Below are 17,241 nucleotides of genomic sequence, written 5' to 3'. Positions count from 1 at the left end.
TCATGTTTTTTGTTAAACTAAGCTGGTATTTAATACGCTGTTCGGTGTTTTTAATTTTTTAATTTCTGTATCTCTCTTAGTTTTTAATATTTTCGATGCATTATTCTGAAGAACAAAGCCCGGAGTGGATTCAATACTCTTTAGATGCACCCTAGTGGAACTGTATAGGTGGGGATCCAAGGTTCTTGACTTGGATATACAATTTTGCAATTATCCTGAAGAAGCTCATGAGAGCGAAACATGTAGAAAGAAAAGAAAACCGCAGCATAAGTAAATGTGTTGGACTGGTAACATTTCATGGTGATTTGAACTGTACCTCCCTTGTATACATTTCCATGAGTTGATTCTCTTGAAGACTGTATATGTATTTATTTACGGACTTCATTTTTAATTTTTACTAAATATTTAATAAAGAGAATGTATTATTTCTGTGGGTATTATTTCTGATCCTTTCCTATTTTTGGTACCGTTTAAAAGTCCCGGGGGGTTGGTTACCCTCCAGCCCCTTTTCCCTTTCTCCTCCCTCATTTTTTGTTACTTGTATTGTATGTGTTTAATACGAAAATAGTAGTAAGTACTTGTCTGGTAAGTTCTGATTGTATAATATTAGTTGCTCTGTTCTACAGCTCTGAGAAATTCACATACCTGAGCCCCACAGGTTAACGCACTGCTGCTGGTGGGTCAGACACATGCCGTTCATACAGTACGCCTCTCCATAGGCACAGGAAGAGCCATCCATCATGTAGACATTGGCGGGGCAGAAGGCGTTGTCCCCGCGGCAGAATTCGGGCAGGTCACAGCCCCCCGCCTTATCTCGGCACTGAGTCCCGGCTGCCTTTAACTGAAGAAGACGATTTAAATGTAAATAATGTTCCATGTTGTAGAATCATACAAATAACGAGACATACTGAGACACTTTAAGACAATGGGCAAACACCTCATGGATGGGCCCAGGGTAAGAGTCTCATAGGTTATACCATATAGCAGAGCTCCCTGAGGTGACTTCCTGTGCTCCCCTCCTGGGTCACCACTCACCAGACCGGGTGACTTTCTGTGCTGCCCTTCTGGGTCCCCACTAGTCAGTAGTCTACGTGTTTCTTTGCAGAACATCAATTGAGATGACCATTGATGGTGCCAGTGGATGGAAGAAACAGCAAACGTGACACCTGGTAGCAACCAAGGACAACCATTTGGCCCCATTATTTGTATTACCCGATTTATTGTTGGATTTATATTGCCACGTGTAATGTTGTTCAGTGTATTAAACTTTTATAGGGCTATCCCAGCCGTGCATTTAAGCGTTTAATGTCTTTAATGAAAGAATATAGTTTCCTGAGGCCCAAACTGTGACCTGAAGGCAAACGTTCAGCCCTTTTGCCCCTAACTGACCCTAGCACCCAGTAGTGGGACCATTTTACTGATCTCTAAAACCCTTATGTAGCATGTCTCCAGTCTCTGAATTGAAAAAAAGGATTTTAAACTCAGCGCTGCACCTATAGCCTACTATTGTACTGATATTCATACATAAACATATGCAATATACAAAGCGTAACCAATTAAAGTGCTAAGTGCCAATCTAATACAAATAAAGTGCATTCAATAAAGTTCATAAGCACCTATTGTGCAATCAATAAAGTTCATCACATATAAGTGAAAAAATTTATAATAACACATAAATAGGTGTTGCTGGTGATTTTATGTGCCGAGATTGTCTAGAAAAAATAGTGGTCAAATAAAGTTCATCAAGTGTAGAATAAATAATAAACAACACATTGGGTGTGATTTGGGTGACTTCCTGTGCTGCCCTCCTGGGTCCCCACTCACCAGACTGGGTGACTTCCTGTGCTCCCCTCCTGGGTCACTACTCACCAGACCGGGTGACTTCCTGTGCTCCCCTCCTGGGTCCCCACTCACCAGACCCGGTGTCTTCCTGTGCTCCCCTCCTGGGTCCCCACTCACCAGACCGGGTGACTTCCTGTGCTCCCCTCCTGGGTCCCCACTCACCAGACCTGGTGACTTCCTGTGCTCCCCTCCTGGGTCCCCACTCACCAGACCGGGTGATTTCCTGTGCTCCTCTCCTGGGTCACCACTCACCAGACCGGGTGACTTCCTGTGGTCCCCTCCTGGGTCACCACTCACCAGACCGGGTGATTTCCTGTGCTCCTCTCCTGGGTCACCACTCACCAGACCGGGTGACTTCCTGTGCTGCCCTCCTGGGTCCCCCCACTCACCAGACCGGGTGACTTCCTGAGCTCCCCTCCTGGGTCACCACTCACCAGACCGGGTGACTTCCTGTGGTCCCCTCCTGGGTCACCACTCACCAGACCGGGTGATTTCCTGTGCTCCTCTCCTGGGTCACCACTCACCAGACCGGGTGACTTCCTGTGCTGCCCTCCTGGGTCCCCCCACTCACCAGACCGGGTGACTTCCTGAGCTCCCCTCCTGGGTCACCACTCACCAGACCGGGTGACTTCCTGTGCTGCCCTCCTGAGTCCCCACTCACCAGACCGGGTGACTTCCTGTGCTCCCCTCCTGGGTCACCACTCACCAGACCGGGTGACTTCCTGTGCTCCCCTCCCGGGTCACCACTCACCAGACCGGGTGACTTCCTGTGCTGCCCTCCTGGGTCCCCACTAGTCAGTAGTCTACGTGTTTCTTTGCAGAACATCCTGCTTCATCCGGACTTTTCAAGCCTCAAGATTACTTTTAATAATGGAAAAGGTACGCCTCCCCGAGTTGAGAATCGTCTTAGAAACAGGGAGTGCATAATGAGCCCCTGCAGGCCCTGCATGGGCGTCGGGAGGGGAGCCCGGCGACCGCCATCTCCCCATCCTGCCCAAGGCGGCTTTCGAAATCGCATCAACACCCGCCTCGGGCCACAAACCTAATGGCTTGGCCTGAAGTGCAAGAGAGGTGAGCTTTTGCAAGTAAAGTGGCCCAAATATCAGATACCGGTGTGACGAGTATATGTAGTAATTACTCCCAAAATGACTGCGAGGCTTGAAAGATTCTGATGAGGCGGGTGGTTTCCGTGAAACACGTCGACCACTGACCTCCCTATACCCTTGATTATGATCATCGTATTGTATTTTAATGTTCTAATTCTAGATATGCCCTTCAGCTATTTTTATGTATTTCTATAAAAAAAAAAAAATGTTGGAGGTTTGTTGGCTGTTTCATATATTCACTATGCGAGGCAAGTCCCAATTACATATGTGTAGATATTTAGTCTTCAACCACACATTATATGTCCAAAATCTCTGACCGTATCCTCTAACAATCTTCTCCCAGATATGTGATCTTTTGTGCAGGCCTTTGGGAGCTGTCAGGAACTGCAGCTGGGGCTCTCTACACATCATAAGTTGTCAACCACCAGTAGAGTTGTCACATATTATCTCCTCCAAGGTGGGTCCTTCAGGACCATATTGGCCAAGCTCTGTATCCGATCCTTACCTTACAGTTGTAGCAGCATTCCCCATGTGCACACTGAGCCCCCTCCTTTAAGGTGCAGTCTTTGGCATTGCAGCAAGGATTGGTACATTCCTGCACAGAAGAAAAAGTGGCTCATGAGATTATTGACCCCAGATTTAGAGGAAGCTAAAATGTGCCTAAAAATGCCAAAAATTTGGCTCCCCCTGCTGACTGCCTAGTAGCTCAGGGCAGGGACAAGATGTGGGCAGGAGGGATGACTGCCCTGGGCGCTGTGGTATCATGTGAGGTGGGGGATAGCCGCAAGGGGATTGGGGGAAGGGATTTGTGCTGGGAGGGAGAATTTGGGGGGACAGCAGGGGGTAAGAATTGTTTTAGGTGGGGAAATTGGAGGGGGGCACTCTTTGCTGGGAGTGGTGATTTGGGGGGATTTGTGTTGGGAGGGGGGACAGGGAGGAGGGTTTGTGCTAGGAGGAGGGATGGTAGACATATGGTAGAGAGGAGAGAAGATTTGTGCTAGGAGGAGTATTTTTTTTTTTTGTTGGGGGGAGGGATTTGTGCTAGTAGGAATGATTGGGGGTATTTGTGCTAGGAGGGGGGATGAGGGATTTGTTCTGGGTTGGGGAGTTTTGAGTATGGAGGGGGGATTTTTGCTTGAAGGTGAAATTTGAGCGGTAGAGGATTTGTGCTAGAAGGGCTGATTTTTTGGGGGGGGAGGGGGATTTGGGGAGATAGAGGATTTGAACTGGGAGGTGGATTTGTGCTGGGGGGATTTGGGGAGAGAGATGATTTGAACTGGGAAACTGGGAGGAGGATGGGGGGGGGGGGTTGTGCTGGGGGTATTTGGGCAGAGAGAGAATTTGAACTGGGAAGAGGATTGGGGGGTTGTGCTGGAGGGATTTGGGGAGAGAGAGAATTTGAAATGGGTTTGTGCTGGGGGGATTTGGGGAGAGAGATTATTTGAACTGGGAAACTGGGAGGAGGATTGGGGGGGTGTGCTGGGGGTATTTGGGCAGAGAGAGAATTTGAACTGGGAGGAGGATTGGGGGGGGGTTGTGCTGGGGGGATTTGGAGAGAGAGAGAATTTGAACTGGGAGGAGGATTGGGGGTTGTGCTGGGGGGATTTGGGGAGAGAGATTTGGGGAGAGAGATGATTTAAACTGGGAGGAGGATTGGGGGGGGGGGGTTGTGCTGGGGGTATTTGGCAGAGTGAGAATTTGAACTGGGAGGGGGGTTGTGCTGGGGGTATTTGGGCAGAGAGGGAATTTGAACTGGGAGGAGGATTGGGGGTTGTGCTGGGGGGATTTGGGGAGAGAGATGATTTGAACTGGGAGGAGGATTGGGGGGGGTTGTGCTGGGGGGATTTGGGGGAGAGAGAATTTGAACTGGAAGGAGGATTGGGGGGGTTGTGCTCGGGGTATTTGGGCAGAGAGAGAATTTGAACTGGAAGGAGGATTGGGGGGTTGTGCTGGGGGGATTTGGGGAGAGAGAGAATTTGAACTGGGGTTGTGCTGGGGGGATTTGGGGAGAGAGATGATTTGAACTGGGAGGAGGATTGGGGGGGTTGTGCTGGGGTTATTTGGCAGAGCGAGAATTTGAACTGGGAGGAGGATTGGGGGGGGGTTGTGTTGGGGGGATTTGAACTGGGAGGAGGATTGGGGGGGGGGGGTTGTGCTGGGGGGATCTGGGGGTATTTGGGCAGAGAGAGAATTTGAACTGGGAGGAGGATTGGGGTGGGGGTTGTGCTGGAGGGTTTTGGGGAGAGAGAGGATTTGAACTGGGAGGAGGATTGGGGGGGGGGGTTGTGCTGGGGGGATTTGGGGGAAAGAGAATTTGAACTGGGAGGAGGATTGGGGGAGGGGTTGTGCTGGGGGGATTTGGGCAGAGAGAGAATTTGAACTGGGAGGAGGATGGGGGGGTGTGTGGGGACAAAGATTTCTGCTGGCGGGGGGGGGGATTAGTACTGGGAGAAGGGGGAATTCATACAGTACTTAGGGGGTGAGCATGCAGATTAGTGCTCTTTTTTTTTTTTTGCGGGGAGGGGATTTTTGCTGACACATAATGCTCATATAGGTTAGGCGAGGGAGTGGGGCACAGTTTCGCACGTTCGGCCTGGGTGTCCAAATGACTTTGTCACTGAGTAGGCTACAAGATATTTCATATTTATCGAACTAAAAAGAAAAAAAAAAAACAATTTTTTAGAAATTATATTTTTGAGAACATTCAATATTTCCCATTAATCTAAGTAAAAAATAAAACACATTTTACAAAGTTGTATTTATTTAGTTCTAACCATGATAAATAAAGCCGAGTGTGACGGGACCTACCTCTGGCTCTCCGCAGTCGCATTGCTCGCCCTCCTCCAGGAAGCCATTTCCGCACTTCTTCCCCATCACCAGATCGTCGGTGTTGGGCATGTTGAACAGGCACATCCCTCCGCCTTTGGCGAAGTAATTGCGCAGCTGCTGCTGGCTGCATGAGCTGAACTTACGCGGGAAGGGATGTCTGCGGCATGAGGAAGAGAAGAGGAGCTCATGAAACTTCGAGAGGACATCTGACATTATACTGTCCTTCACATATACAGTATATATATATATATACTCATTTCTTCTTAAGGCCCTTTGTCTTACCCTGTAGCAGCGGCCATAATGCACCCGCCTTGATCCGGGGTGGCTTCCGTACAGCAGTAGTCTTTGTCGTGACTCATCCCGAAATTGTGTCCAATTTCATGAGCCATTGTGGCCGCCGCACCGATGGCCAGTTCAGAGTGATCCTGCAATGACCAACAATAAAACGAAATTTCGCTATTACCCACAACCCCACATTGCTCCATGTGACGGACTGGGGTTTATACAGTCACAAAACAGACACCCCAAAGCAAAGTACATATTCATTTTTTTTTGTATTTTATTTCTAAATATCTTCCTTCTATTCTATTAATAACCAGTAGATGGCAGAGAAGGTACACAAACAGAGTCTATATAAGGCCACACACCATGTGACTGGAAATTAAACTACTTCCAGCCATAAAGTCAGTGGTCATATCTCATGCTGTTTGTGTGATTCTTTGCAGGTATGTACTCTAAATTGTTCCTAATCTGTATTAACCTGTGATAGAAAGATTCATAAACATCTTGAGCAGATGCAGGAAAAGTCTCAGCAGATTTTATGCTATGGTTTTGCTGTAATTAGAAGTTTAGAACAGCATGTGTGAGAAACAAGTGAAAAGGGCATAAAAACATGAAAATACTGCATTAGTCAGAACAAATGTCTATTATAAGCACTAAACCATTCTAAATAGGTATATTTAAACCTGATTTATTGAAAATTGCATAGATTAGAAAGCACATGGTTTCTGCTATTAAAATAGAAAAAAAACTATTGTATGTAAAGCTTATTCATTGCGTCATACAGACATGCAATGTGCACCATCTAGTGGTTAAAAAAGAGTACTACCATGATAATATTTGTATTAAAGCAATGCATTGCCAGTATGATTATTGCACAGTTAAAGTGTACCAGAGAGATAAAGATAATTACCTATAACGCTGAATAACAGGGATATATATATTATTAAAATATAGTAATGTTCATTGTTGTAACTACGTTTTAAAATATTTTAGTTAAAATCGGTATTATATATATTGTTAATGGTTATAAACATGTGACTATAAAAATGTAAAAGATGTATTGTTATGTAAAAATAAAACTCCTTCCAGCCATAAAGTCAGTGGTCATATCTCATGCTGTTTGTGTGATTCTTTGCAGTCCACGCCAAGCTGATCACCTTATCTCATCGCGTCTAAAATCATCGGCTCTCTTAATTCACATTTTGAGGCCGGTAACATCCACACGCTACAGAGCAGCCTTTCTCAAACTTTTTTTTCCTCCAGAGGAGCCCTTGAAATACATTTCAGATGTCGGAGAACCTGTGATTAAACCAATTCATTGGAAGTCGCTGGGTAAAATGGCCTCCTTACAGACAGCTTAAAGGTTGGTGTCATGCAGCTGGCCCTGACAAGTGGCGTTGGCCCTGGAACTATGCCAGCACCATCAAATGGGAGGTCATCCAACCACAAGCTTGAGGAACCCCTAGCAATCTCTGGAGGTAACCTACTCTTCGACCGAACTCTGGTTGAGAATGGCTTTTCCCAAAACATGTTAGCGTTCTGATGTAGCACTGCTGTTTGTGCTCAATAAAGATTTAAGAAGAAGCAATCGAGTTGCCGGCATTCTTTTTTGCAATTCACTGGAAGTCAGTAGGTAAAATTCCCCATGTACAGTGGTGGTCAAAATACCCCTCTTACAGGCAGCTAAAAAGTGGACGTCATGGAGTTGGCTCTGACAAGTGGTGTTGGCCCTGGAACTATGCCAGCACCATCAAATGGGAGGTCATCCAACCACAAGCTTAAGGAACCCCTAGCAATCTCTGGAGGTACCCTACGCTTCCACCGAACCCTGGTTGAGAATGTTTTTTGCCCCGAAACATGTTAGCGTTTTGATGTCGCACTGCTGTTTGTGCTCAATAAAGATTTAAGAAGATGCAATCGGGTTTCCTGCATTCCTTTTGCAATTCACTGGAAGTCAGTAAGTAAAATTCCCCATGTACAGTGGTGGTCAAAATACCCCACTTACAGGCAGCTAAAAAGTGGATGTCATGGAGTTGGCTCTGACAAGTGGTGTTGGCCCTGGAACTATACCAGCACCATCAAATGGGAGGTCATCCAACCATAAGCTTAAGGAGCCCCTAACAATCTCTGAAGCAGTGGCGGCCCACCCATACAGGGCTCAGGGGCCCCGCCCCCCTAATCCATGCGCCCGGCCCCTAATCTAAATGCAGGGCACTGGACGCATGGATTTCAACAGGGTTTCTTTTTTTATTAAGCACGTGATTAGAGCCTAAAGACTCTCCTTGGCTTGAAAAAAAGGTGGACTCGAGGTGCCAAGCACTGCGCCCTGAGCCCACCCAGTTGTGTGACAATAGCGAATTAATATTCACTATTCTCATGACGGCCAGTCAGGAAGTGGGTCTTTGGACCCGATTGGCCAGGGAGTCTTAGGGAGGAGAAGCAAATGGCCCCAGAGCGAGGAGCAGCATCCCTTGTCATCTGCCTCCTAAGGTAAGGAGGCCTCTGTCCATCTGTCTCGTACAGGGGGAGGGGGTTGGGCTGATCGCCGCCTTCACATCCATCTCCCACTGAGGGGTTGAGAGAACACCGTCCCATCTTCCACAGGGTGATTTGTTGTTGGTTTGCTGCCCCCCCCCCCCCAAAATATTGAGCACCAGCCGCCACTGCTCTGAAGGAACCCTACGCTTCCACCAAACCCTGGTTGAGAATGCCCAATTCATTGGAAGTCACTAGGTAATATTCCCCATGTACAGCGGTGGTCAAAATGCCCCCCTTCCAGGCAGCTAAAAAGTTGATGTCTTGCAGTTGGCTCTGGCAAGTGGTGTTGGCCCTGGAACCAAGACAGGATCATCAAATGGGAGGTCATCCGACCACAAAGCTCAAGGAGCCCCTAGCAATCTCTGGAGGAACCCTAGGCTTCCAATGAGCCCTGGTTGAGAATAAATGGCTGATACAGAGTTTTCTCTCAGTGATATAAAGTGAATAAACAGAAAACAAAAACCTTATGGAGATCAATATAGGGTCTGTCCATCCCTTGCCTTCAAAAAGTAGCAATCGGTTCTCCAGGACCACTTGCACACAAGTAAAGGAGACGTATAGCCAAAGCTCGTTTGACTGTACTTCCCCTATGGATCAGAGGAGAGCAATTAGTTTTGCACTCCTGTCATCGGTTCTCAGCAGAGAGCGGGCTGATGTCCAGATCGGGGAGCCGTCAGAACTGAGCGATCGGCAGGGTCCTCAGTGTAGAGGCGTCGGGGGACACATGCAGCATCCACCGAGGTAAGTACGATACAAAAAAAAAAAAACTAAAGTAAAAACTTTACTTCTCTTTTAAGAATTCTGAAGGTATGTGACCCAGTGCATGAATAAACAATTACACCAAACAGGTATAAATGATCAGCATGAAAGGCTAAAATACGATACAATGAGTCAAACAGAATCCTTAGTGTAGGATGAATGAAGCTGGGTGAAGAAAAGCCATGCTTTACTAACAAGCTGAGGTCACTGAGGACAGTTCAATATAAAAAAAAAATCCTCCACAATGGCAAGACTGAGCCCAGCAACAAGACACAGGAGGGTCATATGGCATCAACAAGGTCTCTCACTGGCTGAAATCTCAAAGAAGACTAGTGTTTTCAGATGATCGTAGACAGATGTGCGCAGATGATCGTGGACAGATGTGCACAGATGATCGCTGACAGATGTGCGCAGATGATCGCAGACAGATGTGGCAGATGATCACAGACAGATGTGGCAGATGATCACAGACAGATGTGGCAGATGATCACAGACAGATGTGGCAGATGATCACAGACAGATGTGTGCTGATGATCACAGGCAGATGTGGCAGATGATCACGGACATATGTGGCAGATGATCACGGACAGATGTGGCAGATGATCACAGACAGATGTGGCAGATGATCACAGACAGATGTGTGCTGATGATCACAGGCAGATGTGGCAGATGATCACGGAAAGATGTGGCAGATGATCACGAACAGATGTAGTTGTTAGCACTCTCACCTAGCAGTAAGAAGGGTTGCTGGTTCAAATCCCAACCACGACACTACCTGCCTGGAGTTTGCATGTTCTCCCTGTGCCTGCGTGGGTTTCCTCCAGGTACTCTGGTTTCCTCCCACACTCCAAAGACATGCAGGTAGGTTAATTGGCTTCTGTCCAAAATTGGCCTTAGTATATGAATGGGGACCTTGGATTGTGGGCTCCTCAAGGGTGGGGACTGATGTGAGTGTGAAATGTACAGGGATAGGGACAATTGTAGACACTCAGGTTGAACTGGATGGACTGGTGTCTTTATTCAACCTTACTAACTATGTAACTATGTAACTATGTGGCAGATGATCACAGACAGATGTACGCAGATGATCACAGACAGATGTACGCAGATGATCACGGACAGATGTGGCAGATGATCACAAACAGATGTGGCAGATGATCACAAACAGATGTGGCAGATGATCACAGACAGATGTATGCAGATGATCACGGACAGATGTACGCAGATGATCACGGACAGATGTACGCAGATGATCACGGACAGATGTACGCAGATGATCACGGACAGATGTGGCAGATGATCACGGACAGATGTGGCAGATGATCACAGACAGATGTGTGCAGATGATCACTGGGACAGATGATTTTACTGGGACATATGTGGGACAGGTGTTTTTACTGTGTAGGGACACCGTTTTGGGAACACTGTGTGGGGACACTGTTTTGGGAACACTGTGTGGGGACACTCTTTTGGGAACACTAGCCCGGTGATCAGTGTGTTAAAAAGCTGTAAAAAACAGCTCATACACACTGATTGCCGGCCGGCTGCAGAGATCCGCTCGCCTTCTCCTTGCCGACAAGCTCTGTGTGAGGAGAAGGCGAGCTGATTGCGTAGCACCTGGCTCTCTATTTATATCACATGATGGCTGTGAATGGACACAGCCATCATGTGATCAGGAGGGCCAACCACAGAGCCCCCCTGCCGATCTGAGATGCGCCTTGTCCGGGTGAGATGAGCGCATTGGGATCACGCGATCCCGCTCCTTCTGAGGCACATTCGGGAACGTCCACTCAGAAGGAGGAAGCGCCCACCCAGCCGTTTATGTGCAGTGGCCGGGTGAGAAGTGGTTAAAATAAAAATGCAAACCATTAGAATCACTTTAATGCTGGGCGCATTTGGGGCTTGAAAGGTAATTAATTTCAGCAGCCAGAATAAAATATTACTGTGTGGGCGAGCGGCGGCTGTAGGCAAAGCGACATATTTGTACGTTGCTGCCTACTACCTGGTTTAGGACCTTCCGCCCGGCACCGGCAGCGGGGGGGGAGTCCCAGACAACGATTCACGGCCGGGACCTGCAATCGCAGCCCAGAGCTCTGTGTTGATATTTAACACAGAGCTCCGTACACAATGAACAATCTCTCTGTCTCTTATCCCTGCAAAGCAGGGATGAGAAACTTAGAGATCAGTTAGTAAAAGCAGCACACTGTACACACATTACACATCGTTAGGCCCAGTTTTAACCGTTTGATCGCCTCCTAGATGGTAACCCCCTTCCCAGCCAGTGTCATTAGTACAGAAGCACAAAGAAACAGGTAACGTCGGGGCCCAAAAACACAGATGCCGAAAGATCCATCATGTTGCAATTGGAGGGTGTCCAGTGGCGCTTTAAACATGTAAACACTGAGTCTGAAAAAGAGGCCTGGTCCTTAAGTGGTTAAAGTACAGTTGACTGCTGGCTCCCCCTGTACGGGATTGATTTCCGAGTACCGGTGGCCCACCATCCACCTAGATGGACTCTTTTTGGACTCTCTTCTAGTGGACTCTTTCTTTATTTTCACTATTTGATTTCACATTTCTTAGCGCTACATTTTTTTTCTTCTTCTATCGATGCTCCCCCCGCTGAGACCACCGCCTGTGGAAGGGAATTCCACATCCTTACCGCTCTTACAGTAAAGAACCCTTTAAGGTTAAGGTCGTTGCTCTGTACTTGACAATTGCTGTGTTTTTAACACATTTTTATTTTTTTTCTAAAATAAAAAAACTTTCTAATATAATATAGTTGTTGCTATTCTTCAAATTAATTTTCACCCTGAAAACCTCATTCCTTCTTTCTATACACAACATTCATTTATAATGCTATGAGAATATTCCTCATATACCATCCTATGACGCTATGTACTGATCACCTACTCACCATACTGACGCCCCCGGAGTTCTCCGCCGTGCACATCCCTTCCAGCGGGGCCATCCCGATGGTGGTTCCTTGGAACGTCGCTCCACTAAAACACAATTAGAAACAATCAATATTCTCATATAGAGATCACTTCATCAAAAAAAAAAAAGGGGGAGGAGATTTCAGTTTCTGTAAGATGCAGGAAAGGTAAGTCAGACCTCTAGACTCCGCCTATAACTCCGCCTATAACTGAAATGACTTTTTTTCCTTTTTTTTGTAGATGAAGTAAGCTGTAAAACAAGGACTTCTTTTTTTTTTTTAACTTCTCATTTACTTAGAAGGAGTCCGTATACTGACGTGATGAGCTGGGCGTTGTCGTGCTTCTTTCTGCTCCTCAGCTTCTGTTTCCACGCCAGGAAGGTGCGCAGGCTGTAGTTGGCGTCATTCCGAATGTCACACTGGTCACCCGCCGTCCACACCTCCAGGCCAATCAGAGCCACCTTGATGTTCAGTGACATGTAGAACTGGGGACAAGAGGACCATCTTTAGTTTAAATTCTGACAATTCAGTTCACCCCATTGTGCCCGCTCATCACCAATTCTGCCCGTATACGAAATGATTTCCTATGATCGTCAGTTCCATCCAGCGAACACAATGCAGTATTTTTCCCAATGGAGGCATTTCGGGAAAAAATACCTCACCATGGTCCCTAGATGGAGCTGACCATAGCTCCCAACTGTCCCTGATTTCGAGGGACTGTCCCCGATTTCGAGGGACTGTCCCTGATTTTGAAGGACTGTCCCTGATTTCGAAGGACTGTCTGTCCCTGATTTCGAGGATCTGTCTGTCCCTGATTTCGAGGAACTGTCCTTGATTTCAAGGGACTGTCCCTGATTTCGAAAGACTGTCTGTCCCTGATTTCGAGGAACTTTCCTTGATTTCGAGGGACTGTCCTTGATTTCGAGGGACTTTCCTTGATTTCGAAGGACTGTCCCTGATTTCGAGGGACTGTCCCTGATTTCAAAGGACTGTCCCTGATTTCAAGGGACTGTCCCTGATTTCGAAGGACTGTCTGTCCCTGATTTCGAGGAACTTACCTTGATTTCGAGGGACTTTCCTTGATTTTGAAGGACTGTCTCTGATTTCGAAGTACTGTCCCTGATTTTGAAGGACTGTCCATGATTTTGAGGGACGGTCCCTGATCCCTGTGTCCCTCTTCCCCCCTCATGTGTCCCTCATTTCAGTATATATATATATATATATATATATATATATATATATATATATACTGTGTATATCTGTGTGTGTATGTCCCTGATTTCGAAGGACTGTCCCTGATTTTGAGGGACTGTCCCTGATTTCGAAGGACTGTCTGTCCCTGATTTTGAGGAACTGTCCTTTTTTTTTCGAGGGACTGTCCTTGATTTCGAACGACTGTCCCTGATTTCGAAGGACTGTCCCTGATTTCAAGGGACTGTCCCTGATTTCAAGGGACTGTCCCTGATTTCAAGGGACTGTCCCTGATTTTGAGGGACTGTCCCTCATTTCAAAGGACTGTCCCTCATTTCGAAGGACTGTCTGTCCCTGATTTCGAGGAACTGTCCTTGATTTCGAGGGACTGTCCTTGATTTTGAAGGACTGTCCCTGATTTCGAGGGACAGTCCTTGATTTCGAAGGACTGTCCCTGATTTCGAGGGACTGTCCCTGATTTCGAAGGATTGTCTGTCCCTGATTTCGAGGAACTGTCCCTGATTTCGAGGGACTGTCCTTGATTTCGAAGGACTGTCCCTGATTTTGAGAGACTGTCCCTGATTTTGAAGGACTGTCTCTGATTTCGAAGTACTGTCCCTGATTTCGAAGGACTGTCCATGATTTCGAGGGATGGTCCCTGATCCCTGTGTCCTTCTTCCCCCTCATGTGTCCCTCATTTCAGTCTATATATATATATATATATATATATATATACTGTGTATATCTGTGTGTGTCTGTCCCTGATTTCGATGGACTGTCCCTGATTTCGATGGACTGTCCCTGATTTCAAGGGACTGTCCCTGATTTTGAGGGACTGTCCCTGATTTCGAAGGATTGTCTGTCCCTGATTTCGAGGAACTGTCCTTGATTTCGAGGGACTGTCCTTGATTTCGAGGGACTGTCCCTGATTTCGAGGGACTGTCCCTGATTTCGAGGGACTGTCCTTGATTTCGAAGGACTGTCCCTGATTTCGAGAACTTTGCCTGATTTTGATTTCGTAGGACTGTCTGTCCCTGATTTCGAGGAACTGTCCTTGATTTCGAGGGACTGTCCTTGATTTCGAGGGACTGTCCCTGATTTCGAGGGACTGTCCCTGATTTCGAGGGATGGTCCCTGATCCCTGTGTCCCTCTTCCCCCCTCATGTGTCCCTCATTTCAGTCTATATATATATATATATATATATATATATATATATATATATATATATATATGTATATATACTGTGTATATCTGTGTGTGTCTGTCCCTGATTTCGAGGGACTGTCCCTGATTTCGAGGGACGGTCCCTGATCCCTGTGTCCCTCTTCCCCCCTCATGTGTCCCTCATTTCAGTATATATATATATATATATATATATATATATATATATATATATATATATGTATATATACTGTGTATATCTGTGTGTGTCTGTCCCTGATTTCGAAGGACTGTCCCTGATTTCAAGGGACTGTCCCTGATTTTGAGGAACAGTCCTTGATTTCGTAGGACTGTCTGTCCCTGATTTCGAGGAACTGTCCTTGATTTCGAGGGACTGTCCTTGATTTCGAGGGACTGTCCCTGATTTTGAAGGACTGTCTCTGAATTCGAAGTACTGTCCCTGATTTCGAAGGACTCTCCATGATTTCGAGGGATGGTCCCTGATCCCTGTGTCCCTCTTCCCCCCTCATGTGTCCCTCATTTCAGTCTATATATATATATATATATATATATGTATATATACTGTGTATATCTGTGTGTGTCTGTCCCTGATTTCGAAGGACTGTCCCTGATTTCAAGGGACTGTCCCTGATTTTGAGGGACTGTCCCTGATTTCGTAGTACTGTCTGTCCCTGATTTCGAGGAACTGTCCTTGATTTCGAGGGACTGTCCTTGATTTCGAAGGACTGTCCCTGATTTCGAGAACTTTGCCTGATTTTGATTTCGTAGGACTGTCTGTCCCTGATTTCGAGGAACTGTCCTTGATTTCGAGGGACTGTCCTTGATTTTGAGGGACTGTCCCTGATTTCGAGGGACGGTCCCTGATCCCTGTGTCCCTCTTCCCCCCTCATGTGTCCCTCATTTCAGTCTATATATATATATATATATATATATATATATATATATATATATATATATATATGTATATATACTGTGTATATCTGTGTGTGTCTGTCCCTGATTTCGAGGGACTGTCCCTGATTTCGAGGGACGGTCCCTGATCCCTGTGTCCCTCTTCCCCCCTCATGTGTCCCTCATTTCAGTATATATATATATATATATATATATATATATATATATATATATATGTATATATACTGTGTATATCTGTGTGTGTCTGTCCCTGATTTCGAAGGACTGTCCCTGATTTCAAGGGACTGTCCCTGATTTTGAGGAACAGTCCTTGATTTCGTAGGACTGTCTGTCCCTGATTTCGAGGAACTGTCCTTGATTTCGAGGGACTGTCCTTGATTTCGAGGGACTGTCCTTGATTTCGAGGGACTGTCCCTGATTTTGAAGGACTGTCTCTGAAATCGAAGTACTGTCCCTGATTTCGAAGGACTCTCCATGATTTCGAGGGATGGTCCCTGATCCCTGTGTCCCTCTTCCCCCCTCATGTGTCCCTCATTTCAGTATATATATATATATATATATATATATATATAGATATAGATATAGATATATATATATATATATATATATATACAGATATATATATATATGTGTATATATATATATATATATATATATATATATATATATATATATATATACAGATATATATATATATATATATATATATATACATACTGTGTATATTTGTGTGTGTCTGTGTTTCCAATCGTTTACATTTAAGTTTTTTTATCATGTGCAAACTGAAGCTTCTCCCTGATCTGCAGTTGAATGAAAAACGTAGCTACAAAGTGACAATGTTACTTTGTATCTTTCTATCTCCCTATCTGAACAACGTTTATAAAAACTCTTATTTTTTGACAGCAGCAGCATCTGTAGCTACTGTATTTAGCACAGCAACTCCTGGCTGTCATTTTGACAGCTGTGAATTGCCAGCAAGTGTGAGGATGGTGCAGTAGTAGGGCAGAAGGACTGGACATAGTGCCCACTCCCTGTGTACTTCCATGAAATGTACAATATACCCTCTATCCTCAGCTGTGGATTATGGCTGTGTGTGTATATATACAGTATCTCAGAAAAGTGAGTACACCCCTTACATTTTTGTAAATCTTTTATTCTATCTTTTCATGTGACAACACTGAAGAAATGACACTTGTCTACAATGTAAAGTAGTGAGTGTACAGCTTGTATAACAGTGTAAATTTCCTGTCCCCTCAAAATAACTCAACACACAGCCATTCATGTCTAAACCGCTGGCAACAAAAGTGAGTACACCTCTAGGTGAAAATGTCCAAACTGGGCATAAAGTGTCAATATTTTGTGTGGCCACCATTTTCCAGCACTGCCTTAACCCTCTTGGGCATGGAGGTCACCAGAGCTTCACAGGTCGTCACTGGAGTCCTCTTCCCCTCCCCCATGATGACATCACAGAGCTGGTGGATGTTGGAGACCTTGCGCTCCTCCACCTTCCGTTTGAGGATGTCCCACAGATGATCAATAGGGTTTAGGTCTGGAGACATGATTGGCCAGTCCATCACCTTTACCCTCAGCTTCTTTAGCAAGGCAGTGGTGGTCTTGGAGGTGTGTTTGGGGTCATTATCATGTTGGAATACTGCCCCGCGGCCCAG

At 45.9% G+C, this 17,241-nt stretch overlaps 1 protein-coding gene across 2 annotated transcripts in view; it reads right to left on the bottom strand.

Annotated features, from left to right (window-relative positions):
- Window positions 1–17,241, bottom strand: part of LOC143975793 (disintegrin and metalloproteinase domain-containing protein 33-like) — a 214,645-nt gene that overhangs the window by 37,416 nt on the left and 159,988 nt on the right. For both annotated transcript variants that reach the window (XM_077478326.1, XM_077478327.1), the window contains exons 9-14: window positions 12,607–12,773; window positions 12,271–12,355; window positions 6,060–6,202; window positions 5,757–5,934; window positions 3,454–3,543; window positions 646–841 (exon numbers count right to left, since the gene is read on the bottom strand). In XM_077478326.1, the coding sequence (XP_077334452.1) occupies window positions 646–841; window positions 3,454–3,543; window positions 5,757–5,934; window positions 6,060–6,202; window positions 12,271–12,355; window positions 12,607–12,773 (859 nt within the window). The remainder of the gene's footprint in view (window positions 1–645; window positions 842–3,453; window positions 3,544–5,756; window positions 5,935–6,059; window positions 6,203–12,270; window positions 12,356–12,606; window positions 12,774–17,241) is intronic.

This window comes from Lithobates pipiens, unplaced genomic scaffold, assembly GCF_037356315.1.
Source record: "Lithobates pipiens isolate NorthernLeopardFrog02 unplaced genomic scaffold, aLitPip1_a1.2 Scaffold_13, whole genome shotgun sequence".
In the NCBI taxonomy this organism is placed as follows: Eukaryota; Metazoa; Chordata; class Amphibia; order Anura; family Ranidae; genus Lithobates; species Lithobates pipiens.
Note: the sequence above shows the minus strand (reverse complement) of the source record. Positions and strands in the feature narration are given on the sequence as shown.